Here is a 15,955-nt window from a genome sequence, read left to right on the forward strand (position 1 = left end):
CCAGCTCAGCGCACCCAGGGTTCCGGGACAGGCACAGCATGCAGTACTGGGGATCAAACTCAGCACCTTGTGCTTCCCAGGCAGGCATTTATGCAGCTGAGCTATATCCCTGGCCTGAAAAATGCTAGATGTTATTGATAAATGTATTATTTGTGCTTTATCTGAACAGAGACTCAGCCACCTGTGACAAATTTGAGTGTCTCTGTTGAAAACCTCTGCACAGTAATATGGACATGGAATCCTCCTGAGGGAGCCAGCCCAAATTGTAGCCTAAGGTATTTTAGTCATTTTGATGACCAACAGGAAAAGGTAAGTTTTCAGGTACATATTGTATTGATGGGGTAAAGTGAACAGTACAAATTCAGGCAAGGAATGAGTTAAGTTCTAATCAGATTTCAGAGTGTGGATTTTGAGTTGTACTCACATTTCAGTTGGGAAAAATTATGGAAACAGCTCATGAAAAAAATAGATCATTTAAAAATATTTGGTAATTATTGGATGATGAAATGTAATTGAGGTTATATGCAGGTATGAGAGTCCAAAAGTCAAATAGTAAATGACAAGTCTCTCTTTGACAACATCAGTCCCTAAAATGTAGTCCCTACATTCTTAAAGCATTCCTTTTTGATTTTGATCTTGAAGACTGGTTTTGTCTGTTTGGAATTCTATTTTGTATTTCCTTTAAACTTACTTTTAGGTGCTTGATGTGTTAACTTTCTGGGTTTATAGGTAAATATAATGCTTGTACCTTTGAATGTGAGAACTTATCTGTTCTATACATTAAGGTTTCTCAGTGATGGCACTACTGATATTTCTGAGTTATGGTTACTAAAAATGTTTCCAGACATTACTGAATGTCCTCAAGGATAGCAGCAGAGCAAACTCTGCCTGTCCTGAGAATCACTAATCTACACCATTTAAGAACTTGCCTTTCTTATACTTGTAGGCGTGCTAATAAATATTGTTAGGTGTACTTTTCCATGTTTGCTGCACTAATGCATTTTTAAATTTCCCAACCTCAGGAAATCGCTCCAGAAACTCATCGTTCAAAGGAAGTCCCCCTAAATGAGAAGATTTGTCTGCAGGTGGGGTCCCAGTGTAGTGCCAATGAAAGTGATAAGCGTAGCATTTTGCTGGAAAAGTGCATCTTACCCCTGGAAGGTAACATACAAAAAGCACAATCTTGGTATCTAGTGAATAGATCTGGATACTCCATGTTCATTGTTCATGAATTCATCCAATTTGCAAATTTTTGCTGTGTATTAGGGGCTGGCCACAGGATGGTGAGTCTGAGTATGCCTCTGTCTTCAAGGAAGTTCACAGACAAAACAAGTAACAATGCCTAGTAGATAACAGTACTTTTAACTTAAAAATGAATACACACAAACACTCCCAACACTGTGCCTTACATGCTTAGCTTAGCTTGTATATTATTGTCATGATCCATTTATGAGGAAAAAGGAAGCTGTGTGACTTGCTCCAGATTTTCAGATTCCAGGACTAGTACTTTTAAGTAAACCAAAATGCTATCTTAGCCAGGGAGATGGCTCAGTGCCTTAAGTTCCTGCCTAGCAAGCACAAGGTCCTGAGTTCGATCCCTGGAACCAAACCAAACCAGACCAAACCAAAAAAAAAGCAACCATGATGTATGGAAATTAATTTGGAATACAAGATGTATGTAAGGACATGCTGTTAAAAAGAAAAAGCATGCTAGCCTAAGTCAGTATATATGTGAGGTACTTAGGGTGATGTCGGGCAAAGAGCAAAGGCTGGACACATATTATCGATTAGTGCATATTGTCCTTTGGTTGAGTACATCATCTCCCAGCTCCAGACCTTAGCACTGTGGAGTCTACCTGCTTTGCACTGATTGAAAACTTATGAAGGACTATTGAGAAAATTATAAAATTCAAAACTTCTAGGAGAATGGGATCATAGTTTAAACAGCTTACCTACTCTATTCTCATTACAAAACAATTAGATTGTGACATCACTCCTCAAAGGATCATGAAGGATAAAAGTTTACGTTTTAAATAGAAGCATTTATATTAAAGACATGATAACTAAAGCAGCTTATAAAGAGTTCAGATCACAAAAATTTTAGAGCTCCTAAAAATCATAACACAAAATAAGCATTTATTAAGGACTCAGCTATGCTTCCCTTTCCCCAGAATTACTTCGGGAGATAAGCTGTTTATTTTTCTGTGCAGTATCAATCAAAAGACGTGAAGGTATATTGTACCTCCATAAAGTTTTTCTAAATACAGGAGCTGGAGTTGAGGGTGGAGCTAAAGGTTTGAGCATAGACTTAGCGTGTGATAGACCCTATGTTCAGTCCCATAACCAAAATAAATAAAATATAGGGATTTTTGTATTTCTGCATTTATTTAGGAATTCTGTGGTTATTGCCTGGTTGAAACATTTTAACCTCTCTGCAGTTATAGGTACAACAGTTAGAATCCTTCAGAGATAGCAAAGGTATTTTCCTTGAATCAGGAAGTGAGGAAGAAGGTTATAAACAAATTTGATTTGGGTTTTTGCCATGAGTGACTTCTGGGTAAAATGGGGTAAGATTAGAGATTAGTTTTGTGGGAAAACAGCCTGAAACACCCTCCCATCCCCCACGCGACAGAGCCATTCATATTCCAAGTCAAGAAGGGCCCTCACCTCTTGCCCGGATATTCTAGGTGATCCTGAGTCTGCTGTGACTGAGCTTCAGTGCATCTGGCACAACCTGAAGTTCATGAACTGTTCTTGGCTCCCTGGAAAGAATTCAAGTCCTGACACTAACTATACTCTTTACTATTGGTGAGTATGTATGTACAGTAAAACTACTGGACATCGTAGTATGATGATTTGGGGAGCTGTTAAATCCAACTGAGGTGAAAAAAGAACAGCTTATTCTCTTCCATAAAGGCAAGATGAGGGCAGTTTGCTTCAATGGAAAATATGTCTGCTTTGGGTGTCTACTTAAAAAAACTTTCTGTTTTTAACTATAGAGCCACAAAATATTATTGCAAAAAATGTATTAGGGCACTTCCTGTACCTTTCACCTAATTTATCTGAGTGGCAGCATCTTATGTAATTAGCTGTAGACTGTAATTGTGCTATTGCTCTGTAGAACACTGGACCTGAACCACACCCCAGCACCCAGCCCCATGTTTTGGTTCACATTATGCATTCACTCACTATCCCCTCTCCCTTCTCAAATGGGGATACTGAGTTAGTGGGAAAGCAGCCTTGAGAAGGGATGACCTAGCCGCAGTAATCTGCCCTCCACCTGGCCGTGACCCTGTAATTCTGTTTGCTAAAACAATGCTTAGTGAATGGGGTGTGTCCATTACTTCTGAGACTGCAGACAAACATGATCTTTCATCCTGAAGTGTCAGGCTAGGTGTGGCTCTGTGGTAAAGCTCTTGCCTAGCAATTGTGAAGCCCTAGGTTCTAGCTCCAGCTCTGTCAAAAGAAGGAAAAATGATCCTGGAGTGCCTTTGTTGCATGATGACTTGATGAAAGGTAATTATGGTGTCTGAGAACACTCATGGCTGTATCATGGGATAGAATGCACAAACCCCACATGTCATTTAAATTTTATTATTTTTAACATAAACTATTTTACACAGATTTATGAATTCATATTTAAGGGATATCATGCAATATGTCAATACTTGTATAGAATATATAATGTTAAAATAATGTTTAAATCAGGTTCATCATGTGTGTCTCCTCAACTCACATGAAGTTTTGAATGACAGCCTCTAAAGTGGCCTAAGGGTTAACATTCCCTCTCTTGCCCAATAGGAAGGATCTTTCTAGAAAAACTGAGAAGCGTATCAGGTGAATCCAGACAGCATTAAGATTTTGTGGTTCTTTCTGGAGGTTTTCTTCCCCCCCCTTCACTTAAGTAATTCTCACTTGAAGTTTTATTTGCCAACTTTTGGTACCTTTCTTTTTTAAAAAATCCTTCTTGGCTCTCTGATGGCTTTGGGATAAAGTAAAAAATCTTCAACAAGACAGAAAAAGTCCTTCATGACCTGGCTCCTTTTAACCTCTCAAGCGCTGGTCTCATGCTCTTCCTTCCACTCCTGCCCCTTTGAACTTTCAGTTTCTCAAAGTGAACCTAAAATACTCAGGCAGCACAATGGAATCCAAACTGACTATTCCTCAGAAGTATGGAAACATTCTGTCTAGAATGGAGCATGCCCTTGTAGCCCATGCCTTGCCCTTTCACCCAAAGCCTCTTATTTTTCTTCAGCTCAGCCCAGACAATGTTTCCTCACCAGAGAGCCTTCCATGACCTCTCAAGTCTACATACATGCTTATTCACTGTGTCCCACGACACCTTGTACTTTTGCGGGTCATAGTGCTCAGCACATTGTACTATCATTTCCTGTTTACTGAGTAGTTGCCTGCCCTCAGCTGCGATGTCCTTTGAGAAAATGATCTAGGGCTTGTTTCCCCTCGTGCTTGACACATGCTCGGTTTTCACATGCTCGGTTTTCCATAAATCACTTCTGAATGTCTGGTAAGATACAAAGCTCGAGAACATTGAGATTTGGGGTCAAAACTTAGGAAGTAGAAGCAACTCAGGAGCAGTATAGCTCAGGAATCAAGAGAGAATATGATTGAATAGAGCTGGCTCCCTGAAGACTTTGTAGTGAAATGAAGACTTTGTAGCAAAGCCACACAAAGAAGCAGGCCTTAGGAGTAGTCTGGCTCTGTTAGTGCTGTAGTAAAGTCTAGAAAAGCTGTTATTACAAACTTTTCAGGGGTCAAGGAGATAGCTCAGTGGAATAATTGCTTGCCTGGAAATCACAAGGTCCTGAGTTCGATCCCTGGTACCACACAAAAATAAAACAGGACCTGGGGAGATAGCTCAGTAGAATAAGCATTTGCCTGGCAAGCTCAGGGTCCTGAGTTCAATCTCTGGTACCGCAAAAAATAAAATAAAATAAAACAAAACAAACTTTTCAGTTGTCTTAGGAGTCAGTGCCATCCTTATGGCTATTATGCTATTAACCCCAGGGTCATTATGGGTAACCTACAGGGAGAACCTTTAAAGAACCTGTGTCTACATAAGCGGAAAGAAGTGAATAAAAGAAGTCTTAAAATATGTCTCATTGCACATTAGTCTGTGCAGGAGAGTAACCTAGCTATTACATCAGGATTACAATGGAGGTATATGATAGCCTAGTTGCTGAGGTTCTAGGACAATAAGAAAATGTCTCAGTGTGCACTAGCACAAACCAAGTCTCAGCATGAATTGTACAGAGTATCTCCTTGGGATGAATTAATTAGAGAAGAAATGGACTGACCAATTTGAAAGAGCATTCTATTTCTTGTGAATTGAAGTGTTGTTCTTCCTCTGGGCTGAAGAAGGCATTTGCAAAAGCTGACACAGATGGTACTTGTACTGGCTCTTAGGTCTCAGTTATTGGCTTTTTCTAAGGGACAATGTACAGCAGTTGGAGGTGTCACAGGAAGCAATCTGAAGAAAGTGGTGGTTAACTGGCATCCAAGGGGACAGGTGTCACAGATCCTACTTCTTGCCATACATATTCCCAGAGCTTGTCACCAGCAGGATCTCTTTCCACACTAAATACTTGGACTGTTCAACACAGGAGATGCTAGCTACATGCAGCTATTAGCATTTTAACTTGAAGTCATAAAAATTAAATGAAAATGTCATTTGTTCAGTGTCACTACCCATTTTGCAGTGGCTCTAGTATTAAATAGCACATAAAGGAAATATTTTCATCATCTCAGGCAACTCTGCTGGACAGGTTTGGTGTATGCTTTATCTTCTGCCTTCAGCACATCACACTACTTGAATTCAAATACTGGCTCTCTTGTGCCTAAGGAGAGTCACATGGAGAGAAAACATTCTCTCAGGCTTTCACAGAGAGCACATTGGCCAAGCAATGGCCGTGACTCATCCACATGGCTGACACTGACAAAGGTTCTACAATCTGAGGTACAAGATCTCAGGATAAATCCTGAGGGGATTTCACTGACCTTATCAGACCCAAAAGCTACAACTCTTGTTGCATAGGTCCTGCTTTACCTTGGTCTTAACCATACAGCAGGAAAGTATAAAAATGAAATATAAGAAGTAAAGCCTCTTGTGGAGAGACATGTGCAGGGGACCCAGGCCCCGCCAATTGCTGGTTTCCTGAGACTCTCATTGCATTTTGAGGGGGATGTAGTGTGGAATCTGTTTTGCTGTTGGTGTTTGCTCCAAGCATCTCACTGCGAAGGACAGAAAAGGTTACAAAATTTGGACTTTGGGTAGAAATTTCAAGGTAGTCGTTGGGTCCTGGCAGGTGTGCAAACAGAGCGGAACTGCTTGGCTTGAGCTTACCCTTTGGAGGTATTCTCTTCATGCCAGTTTTGGACATAGTTTGGGCATTGTTTCTGGGAGCCCCGAGTCCAGTTCTCCAGACCTCCTAAATGTAATTTTTTTTTTCAGTAAACTCCGTTTGGCCTTAAAAAAAAAAAAAAAAGAAGTAAAGCCATACTCTTACGTTGAGCTGTAGGGGACTGAGGTCAACAATTTCTGACATTGCCAGTCAAGTGGAACACCCGATACTATTATGGGCTACTGGACTCTTTTAGAATATTTTGCTGAGTTTGCATACCTATAATATTTAAATGATGGAACTTAACAAACAAAAAAGGGGTACAGATGAATGTCCATTTTGTATGTGTGTATTCTAAGTGGTTAGGATAGATATATAATTACATTCTCTTAATGAATAGAGGGATTTGTTCTAATGGTGTTTGTAAATAGGATATCATGTCTGCATCTTGTACAGCAATTAACCATTAGGAAGAATGTATGCAATGTGTTAATTATTGAAACTGCCCTACCAATTTGATTTGAAACTGTCTCATTGCTCTTTGTTTCTCAATAAAATTGTGGGAAAAAAGTCCCAAAAAACAAATACTGGCTCTCTTCCTTATTAGAAATATGATTTGGGGCCTTCTCTCTGATCTTCAGTTCTACAATCTATAGAACGGAGATAGTGATATTAGTTTCTACTCGTCAAGGCTGTCATGAGGGCTGTTGCTGTACTGAAGTGTTTGGGGGCTGTAACTAACTGCTAGCATGTATAGAGTAAGCACTCAGTACACGATAGCTGCTGCTCCCAGTGTTATTCATCCCCACTCCCTTACAGATATCATCAGCACACAGTGCCAGCCTCTTCTCCATCTCGTAGAGCTGGCACTGAGCTCATACCTCTTCTCTTCCTTGCTCTCCCCTACATAGATTCTTTCCAGTCCAAACCACAAAACCAAGGAAGCTCATGGTGCTCATTAGGTCCTGGTGTAAATCATATCACACAAATGGGCAAAGGCCATTTTCATAAATCCCCCACTGGAAAGCATGGAGTCATTTTTAAATTCTTTGACGCCCCAAGGCAGTAACTTGTGTCTGCAGGGATAGTCTGGCATTGAAAAGAGCGTGATTTGAATAGCTACAGACCAGCCAGGGCAATGAACTTTAGGGAATTTCTTACCACATTAATCATCTTCAGAGTTAGAAAAATAGTCTTTATTTTGTCCATTTCCTGTCTACAGTGTGATTCTGCAGAGGAATACAGTATATAAATTTTAATAGGATCATCTGCTTTTCTTAGGTTGTCATGTAATTTTTCAAAAGAAATTTTAAAAACTTGTCTACTGAAATCCATTATTCTCCCCCTTATTACTATTTCTAAATTACAATAAAATTGTTTTGAAAATTTCACATCTGGGCCAGGTATGGTGCCACATGCTTGTAATCCCAGTACTCAGGAGGGAGGCAGGAGGATTACTGTAAGTTCAAAGCCAGCGTGAACTACATAGTGATACCTTGTGTTATCTCAAACAATGAAAAAAAATTACTTTTGGGTTCAGAGATAGTACAAAAATGAAAAAGATATCTAAAAGCCCATTGGAGGAGTTCATTCTATTATTAAAATAAATAATTTTGTACATAGTTTTATTTAGTTATGAAGAAAAATGTCATTAATTTCTTTAGTTTCTGTTTCTGCCTGTGAGTAGGAAACATGATAGGACCGTGTGATCCAAAAACTAGCCATGACAATAGCTTATTTTTGTAAGAACTGTTTCCTCACATAAACTCCAGAGACCTATAACTAGGAGAATAGTTTTTCTCTTGAAGAACAAGATTTTTTTTCTTAAAGAACATTTTCTCTGGAAGGAAAAGATCATTTCTATGCTTAAGCCTTCTTTGCCAAGCCTTTGAAGGGGTAATTATATTAGATCTGAAGTTCTTAAAAGGCTACCTGTTTATTTCATTTAATTAATTTATTCATTTATTTTTTGTGGTACTAGATGGAACCCAGGGCCTCAAACATGCAAGGCAAGCACTCTAGCACTGAGCTATATCCCCAGTTTTTTAAAAACCTAATTTGTATCAGAATCCTCTGGGGACATTTCTGTTGGAATGCTAATTCCTAGATCAAGATAAACCCTTCTACATTGAATTCTCGAAAAGGGTTTAAGGGATCAGCACCTTCAATTGGTCTAAATAATTGTGAGTTAATATGACAAAGGTTTGGAGCTCTGCTCTCTGTTCATTTCTTAGAAATTGTCTTCCTTTTCTGCAGAACCTTTACACAACTCCCATTGTGGCTAATGATGTAAAGCCTGGCTCTATCTTCTGCCAGTCACTAAAAAACAGTTCTCTGATAGCCTAGACAAATATGTATTTTGGAGCACATTCTGTCTATTTGCACTGTGTAAATGCTGATAGTCATTGGTGAAAGAAAACATTTAAAGCCACACAGTGGAGGAGGACACTTGGGAAGCTATTGTGTTCTGGACCTATGTGGCAGCAACTGAAGGGCAAGGACCTTAATAATAAAAGTCAGAGAGTTCAAGCTGGAGAAGGCATTAAGCCTAAAGCAATGAAATCATGAATGAGGGTGTGGGCAGTGGGACTATCACAGCAGATAAAAATCCAAGAAGCTCTGCATCAAAATTTAGTGGCAGAATATAGGGAAAGGAGGAAAAAGGTGATTTCAAAATTCTGCAGAGCCTAGAGAAAATGAACTCCTGAGTGATGGAAATGGGAAGGTCGGCAGAAAGGGCAGTGTGGTGGGGAAGAGGATGTATGGCATGTGCTGGGCACTGACTGTGAAGCAAAAGTGGAACACTAACATGTAGCCATTTGAAGTCTGGGACTAGCGCTAAGATGAGAGGTTCAGCCCGGGAACCCCTAGAATAGAAATTACTGTATAGGGGAGGAATGGGTGTGATAATACTGGGAGTAGGTGGCTGAGTGAGTCAGAAATACAGAAGATTGTAGCATCCTCTGGGAAGAGGAAAGAAGGAGAGAAATGAGCCAAGAAAACGATAAAGGAAGCAGGCAGAGAGACCAGAAGGAAGCTATGGGTCTAGTACATTGGCCTTTTCCAGAAGCATAAACCTTGGCCTGGCTTCAGAACACTTTCCTCATATTTCTTCTCATAAGAAGGTCAGAATCCTGTAGTTTTCACAGCTGTTGACGATACTGACATCCATCACCAAAGAATAGCTTTGCCTTTTAGACAGTGAAGTGAGCCATATTTTAAGACAGGGGTTTTAAAAAGCTATCTTGCCTTTCTGCAAATATTGCTTTCAAAGGACATCTCCTACAGTCAGTAAAAAGTTCTGCTCTTATCCCTTGATTATCCCATTCAAAATAATATAAGAGTTGTGTCATTTTCTCTTATAGGCACAGCAACCTGGGAAAAATTCTTCAGTGTGTAAATATCTACAAAGAAGACCAATACATCGGTTGTTCCTTTGATCTGAGTAAAGTGAAGGATTCCAATTCTGAACACAGTGTCCAAGTAATGGTCAAGGATAATGCAGGAAAAATTAGGCCGTCCTTCCATATAGTGCCTTTAACATCCCGTGGTAAGTTCTAGAAATCCTTTATAACTGTGCAGATAAATGTGGCTTATTTCTTTTGAAGTCAGTGTAATTGGTAAGAAAATGATGCTTGGTCTTCCATTTTCCTAAAACAAGAGACTACATGTACGTAGCCTTTCTTTAATAGATCCTTTTTAAATAAGCAAGCTTGGAAATTGTACTTCTGGAGCACATGTGCCAGATGCTTTAGCCTTGTACTTAGGAGCATGCTGAGACTTGGAGCAATTAGTTGTAGAACCAGTATTGAAATTCAGGCTGTGTGACTATAAAACCTATTCTCTTTCACTTATGATACTTGAAAAGATGAAGCTTATATGATCGTATAGTTCCTGAATTTCTTTTAGAAAAAGCTTAGAATGAAGGTGATATAATCAGTTGTTATATTAAAAGGTTTTTTGATGATGGATATTGATCTCATAGCTTCAAAAATGCTTAACAGATTCTCTACCACCAAGTTACACCTCCAGTTCCATGTTCAAAATATTTAACATTCTTTATGGCACAGGCACCGATTGGTCAGAACAACCAGGATAGCCACGTGTGGGTGTATGAATTGCATATCAGCCTGTTAGAAAGAGGCCTTCACTTGAGTATAGAATATCTGATTGAGGTCCTAACTCCACTTTGGACAAGGCATATGAACCCTCCCCAAGTGTTTCCTTATCTTTAAAGTGGAGTATATGGTTCCTTTTGACCTCAAAGAATTGTCATTAGGTCCAGACAACAGAAGGTTTATAAAAGCATTTTGTAAATCTCTGAAGAAAATACCATCTTCATGCTGGCTTATTTGTTCCATTATCCTTATAAGGAGGTTGGATTTTGGCTTAGTGCTGTAGAGATGATTTATAGGCAAAGAGCTGTCCTTTGGCCAAGGATCCCACGTCTATAAGCAGAACATTACTTATAACCTCTTCAGATAGTTGTTGAAGTAAATTCTTCCACAGAAGGCCAAAGCCAGCTTGGTTTGTAGGCCAGGGGAGTAGGGTCAGGATAGTTTTCCAAGTAGGATATAATGAAGCAAAACTTTCTCTTTCCACCCACTTTTTGGACAGATTATTCTAGATATACTTTTTAGGCTTATGTATGTTGATTTTTCTTCTTTCTGGAATTAATGATAACGTAAAGGACAATTCTTAGCCAGACGATGATACCTAAGAGTTGTTTTCTGTTAATTATCCATTAATTTCTGTTGGTTGGTCTTAAGTATACCTGACTCCAACAAAGGTAAATTGACCTGGCTAATGATTTTTATAAAATTTTATTCTTAATTGTGGTTATGATTGTGTAATATTGATTTTACCATCACAATTGCATTTAAGTGTAAAGTTCAGTAGTATTAAGCATATTCAGATTGTTGTGCAATGGACACCTGGAACTTTTCATCCTTTCAAACTGAAACTCTATAACTTACATTTCAATGTAAACTGAAACTGTTTGCACTAAGTACAAATTTCCCTGTCCCCAAGTCCTTGGCTTTATTTGATGAACATTTCAACTTTGTTTCTGTGAACTTGATTCCGCGACATCATGTTAGTGGAGTTATACAGTAATTATTTTTTGTGATGGCTTATTATAGTAGATGTCATGCTCTCAAGGTTCACCTATGTCAAAGCGTGTGACAGAGACTAGGCTAATGTTTTCATTGTGGGCTCTGATTAGAATGAGTGAATGACAGCTAGGACATCCCTTTGTACCTGGTGCTTTGTTACCCATCAAGTAGGGGCACATCTGGACCTAGGTACTTGTTTTCTTTATTCTTTATGTTACAGTTAGATGTCCTGATTATAACAAGCCATTTTTGTAACCAGCTGCAGGTCAGAGTTTGGATTACATTTAAATTCACTTTACTAAGCAGTTTTTAAAATCTTGTTTTTAAAAACTTTTTTGTAGACCAGACTGGCCTTGAACCTAGGCTGGCCTCAAACTTCTTAATGCTGAGGTTCAGGCATGACACACCATGCTTGGCTGCTAGGCAGTTTTAAGTAAGCTTCTTCCACTAATTGTGCCTAACCAGAAATTCTAAACTCCTGTATCTCATTGTATAAAGGCATTAAAAAATATTGGCCCTCTTGGGATTTAACCTTGTGAACCATTGTCTATTTTCTATGTATATACTCCAATTTTGGAATCTAAATTTACTTTCTTCTATCTTTCAGTGAAGCCTGATCCTCCACATATCAGAAGTCTTCTATTCAAAGAAGGTAGCTTATATGTGCAGTGGGAGAATCCACCACATTTTCAGAGCAGATGCTTATCTTATGAAATAGAAGTCAATAAGAGCCAAACCGAGACACATGATATTTTCTCTGTAAGTTTTTTAGATTATTATTTCTCCTTGGATAAAAGGGGGCGGGGCTGGCTGGCATATGGTGCTGGGGGATTGAACCATGGTCCCTGTGTTTTTTTGCTAAGCTTGTTTTAGGTAGGTGCTTTAGACCACTGAGCCATCTCACCAGCCCTTTACTTGAATTTCTTATGTTGAAATATGAATTAAATAAAGCTCTTGCATTTGTTATCAGATGATAATAAAGAAACTTCTTGTCTGAATAGGGCAATGTGGAAAGTTTGAGGGTTTGTGTTGGTATGTGCTGCAGGGTTCAAAACATTAATTTGTTCATTGTAAATTTTGTTTCCTTTTTTCTTTTGGTTCTGGGAATTGAACCCAAGGCCTCACGTCTACAACCTTTTAGATTTTTTGAGATAATGTACCATGAAGTTGCCTAGGCTGACATCAAACTTAGCAATCCTCTTGCCTCAGCCTCCTGAGTAGCTAAGAAAATAGAGAGGCATCGCTGTACCTGGCTAAAATACTCAGGAAACCAACATTTTGGGGCCATTAAAAAAATCTATATATTTGGGTTTTTTTCAGTGCTGGAGCTTGAGCAGAGGGCCTAATGCATGTCAGGTAAACACTCTGCTATTGAACTATACCTCTGCTGCTTGCTCTACAGATTTTTATTAGGTGTCTACCATTTGCCAAGTTCATTTTATGCATGGGGAATAAGGCAGCAAATGTGACACTTGATGAACAAGTTTTTTTTTCACAAAGCTTATATATTAGCAAATAAGTATGTTGGAATGAGCAAGCTAATTTCAGATCCTGAGTACTGTGACGAAAATAAAATGGGGTTATGTAATAGAATGACTGGGAGGGTCCTGTGAAGATCTGAAGTTGGCACGGACAGCAAATACAATGACTGAGGCAAAAATGAGCTTGACACGTGTGGGAAAACAAAAACAGAGCTGGCGTGGTCAGCATAGAGTAGGAAAAAATGGCTAAGCAGAATGCAGAGATCAGAGCCTCTAGATTCTTGCAGCGTTTTCCAAGAACCGTTTCATTTTCTTGTTGTGTGTGCCAAGGAAGGTAGACAATTTTGAGTACAGTAGTCAGTATTTGTTGGGTTATGTATACCTCTGCTATTCAGAATCTAATACAAAACATTGCCATTAGATAGCCCTCTGAGCCAGTGAATGGAGTGTGGTAATCTCAGAGCACCAGTGTTATGGTGAGGCTTAGAGAAGGGGTCACACATTAAGGCCTTCTATGCTTAGGTGTGGATCACAGACAAAGGGGGGAGCTTGTGCTTTTTTTATTGTATGTCATTTTTTTTCACCCGGACTTAAAATCATGCTGCTCTGGGCACCTATTTCCATGAGGTGGTGCCTCAAGACTTCAGGGACTGCACCACTCACCCTATTGCTTTCAATATGTGCCTTTTGCACGGTTCCTTTAAATTTTAGAGGTTAGATGCAAGATGTTGTTCATTGGCTTTGAAAAGAGCCCAACAACTTATATGTGGACAAATTCCTCAGTGCAGTTGTTTTAGTTTATTATAAAACTTTTCAAAACACTAACTAAAATAAGCCAGTGTTGACAAGTGATCACTCCAGAGGGAGTGACTGGACATTAGCAGATGACTCTGCTCAGTATAATCATCATTACAACCAGAAGCCACAGTGTTCCCATGAAAGAGTGCAGAGGGCAGAAGCAGAGGCTTCCATGTAGGGAAGGGTGTAATGCTTAAATTTATAAGAAAACAATTCATCCAAAACCTGAAATATTTTGATTTGTTTAGCCTTAATGATCCCCTGGGTATCATATTCTGAGACATGTGCTAATTATGTAAACTAACTTTACTCCTCAGTTACAGCCTACATTTGAAAACTTGACCATGTATATGGCTTTTCTTTCCACTAAAAATATAAATTCCTGTAGAGCAGAGCCAGATGGTATCTATTTTGTGCTGTTCTTGTTAGTAATAGCAGCTAATATGTACTGAATGCTGACTATGTACCAAGTGTATTAGTAAATACTATATCTGAATTATCTGAGAGCTCACAGTAACCCTGAAGATCTTGGTTCTATTATTTGATACCCATTTTACCCATGAGAAATCTTAGTTACTCCTAAGATCCCATTTCCAGTAAGAGGTAGACTTAAGCAAACTTAACTACATGATTTAAGCAAACTTAACTACAAAGCTTGTATTTGTAATCATAGGAAACTACTTCAGTACTTCCTCTTAATACAAATAGCTGCAATTTACTTATTAAGTGTTTAGAATGTACCACAAAGATACCCCTCTACGGCATCTTATACAATAGCTTATAACAACCCCCACAAAGAACTATTATAACCTAAATATTTTTAAGGAACTAAGATTAAAAAAGTTTAAGTAACTTGCTATAGTTCATAACAAATGATAAGTTAATGTGGTTTCAGAGGTTTCAAAGGTTAGTTGGTTGGTCTCCACGTATTGAACTTTAACCAGTAATACTTGGTGTAACACCATAACCATAATCATCACTTAATGAAGTCTTATCAAAGTAAGTTACTTTTATTTTTATGAACTTCCAAACTAAAGAGAACACATACACTATAAACATTATCTACACAAATCAGAAATATAGTCTTCTTGGAATTAATTCTGTTTATGCACTTGACTTGAATTTTCTTTCTTTTGGTAGACGTTCACCAGCTGTTTCCCTCCCTAGAATGTTATCAATTCTTGTTTGTTTGTTCTTTTGTTTGTTTGAGACAGAGTCTTGCTGTGTACTTCAGGTTGGCCTTGAACTCACATGTAGCCTATGCTAGCCTCAAACTCTCAGCAGCCCTGCCTCAGCCTTCCAAGTGCTGATATTACAGGCACCAGCCACCATGCCTGGTTTTAGAGTGTCATCCATTCTTTGTGTCCTTACTGATTTTGAGCTGTTCAGGTTAGACCTATTTTTTTTCTTTTTGTAATACTATTTGATGAATTATTTTTCCTGGTGTTAACAGTTAAGAAAGGGAAGTAAGACAGAATATGATCTGTACCATCACAAGGGAATTGTGCTCAGAGTTAGCTCAAGACAAAATTATGAAATAAGGAATGCCTTGTTTTATTACCACCATCCATCCTTAAAAACTATCTACTTGATGCTCTGTGGCCTTGTTTTCCAGCTCTCAGAAATATCTGAGTAGCTGATAAACTACATGAGAAGATTTACATTTGAGTAAGAGCCTAGAGATTTAAATCTATTCAATGACTTACTGACTTTGGAATTTATGTATTTGGCAGATGGTCCAGGGAAGGAGGGACATCAGTCCCCCAAGTGGTAGTTGGCACTGGGGATTCTCCAACAGGTCTGTAGTCCCAAATAGCCAGCAGTGGGACAGAATAGCCCCCTGAGTGGCTCTTCTTCTGACCTTGTATGAAATATTGAAAATGTAGTCCTTTGTTGTTCCATTAACCTTTCAGGTTTTCACATATACCAGTAGAAACCATTTAGTAAGTCACAATAAATGTCAAAATTAATGGATGCATGTCGTCTTTGTTCCATGTTTAAATGTCTTTAATAGAAGTTGACTAAGCAACAGACTTTTCATTTCATTCTTTAAAAGCTTGCATTTAAGGAAATGATTATTCTTTTTATGTCAGATAGCAAGTAGCTTATATTGTGTGGAGAATTCTAAATTATGAATTCTTTTCTCCAACTTAGTCATTCTTATATCTTATACTCTGAACAAGAAAGGCAGGTCTGGCTGTCT

The 15,955-nt window shown here is 38.6% G+C and overlaps 1 protein-coding gene across 1 annotated transcript in view; it reads left to right on the forward strand.

Annotated features, from left to right (window-relative positions):
* Nucleotides 1–15,955, forward strand: part of Il13ra1 (interleukin 13 receptor subunit alpha 1) — a 59,785-nt gene that overhangs the window by 17,323 nt on the left and 26,507 nt on the right. The window contains exons 3-7 of the mRNA XM_023706034.1: nucleotides 170–309; nucleotides 1,023–1,161; nucleotides 2,688–2,808; nucleotides 9,725–9,909; nucleotides 12,081–12,232. Of these exons, the coding sequence (XP_023561802.1) occupies nucleotides 170–309; nucleotides 1,023–1,161; nucleotides 2,688–2,808; nucleotides 9,725–9,909; nucleotides 12,081–12,232 (737 nt within the window). The remainder of the gene's footprint in view (nucleotides 1–169; nucleotides 310–1,022; nucleotides 1,162–2,687; nucleotides 2,809–9,724; nucleotides 9,910–12,080; nucleotides 12,233–15,955) is intronic.

The sequence above is a fragment of the Octodon degus genome, unplaced genomic scaffold, assembly GCF_000260255.1.
Source record: "Octodon degus isolate 3935 unplaced genomic scaffold, OctDeg1.0 scaffold00236, whole genome shotgun sequence".
Taxonomy (NCBI): Eukaryota; Metazoa; Chordata; class Mammalia; order Rodentia; family Octodontidae; genus Octodon; species Octodon degus.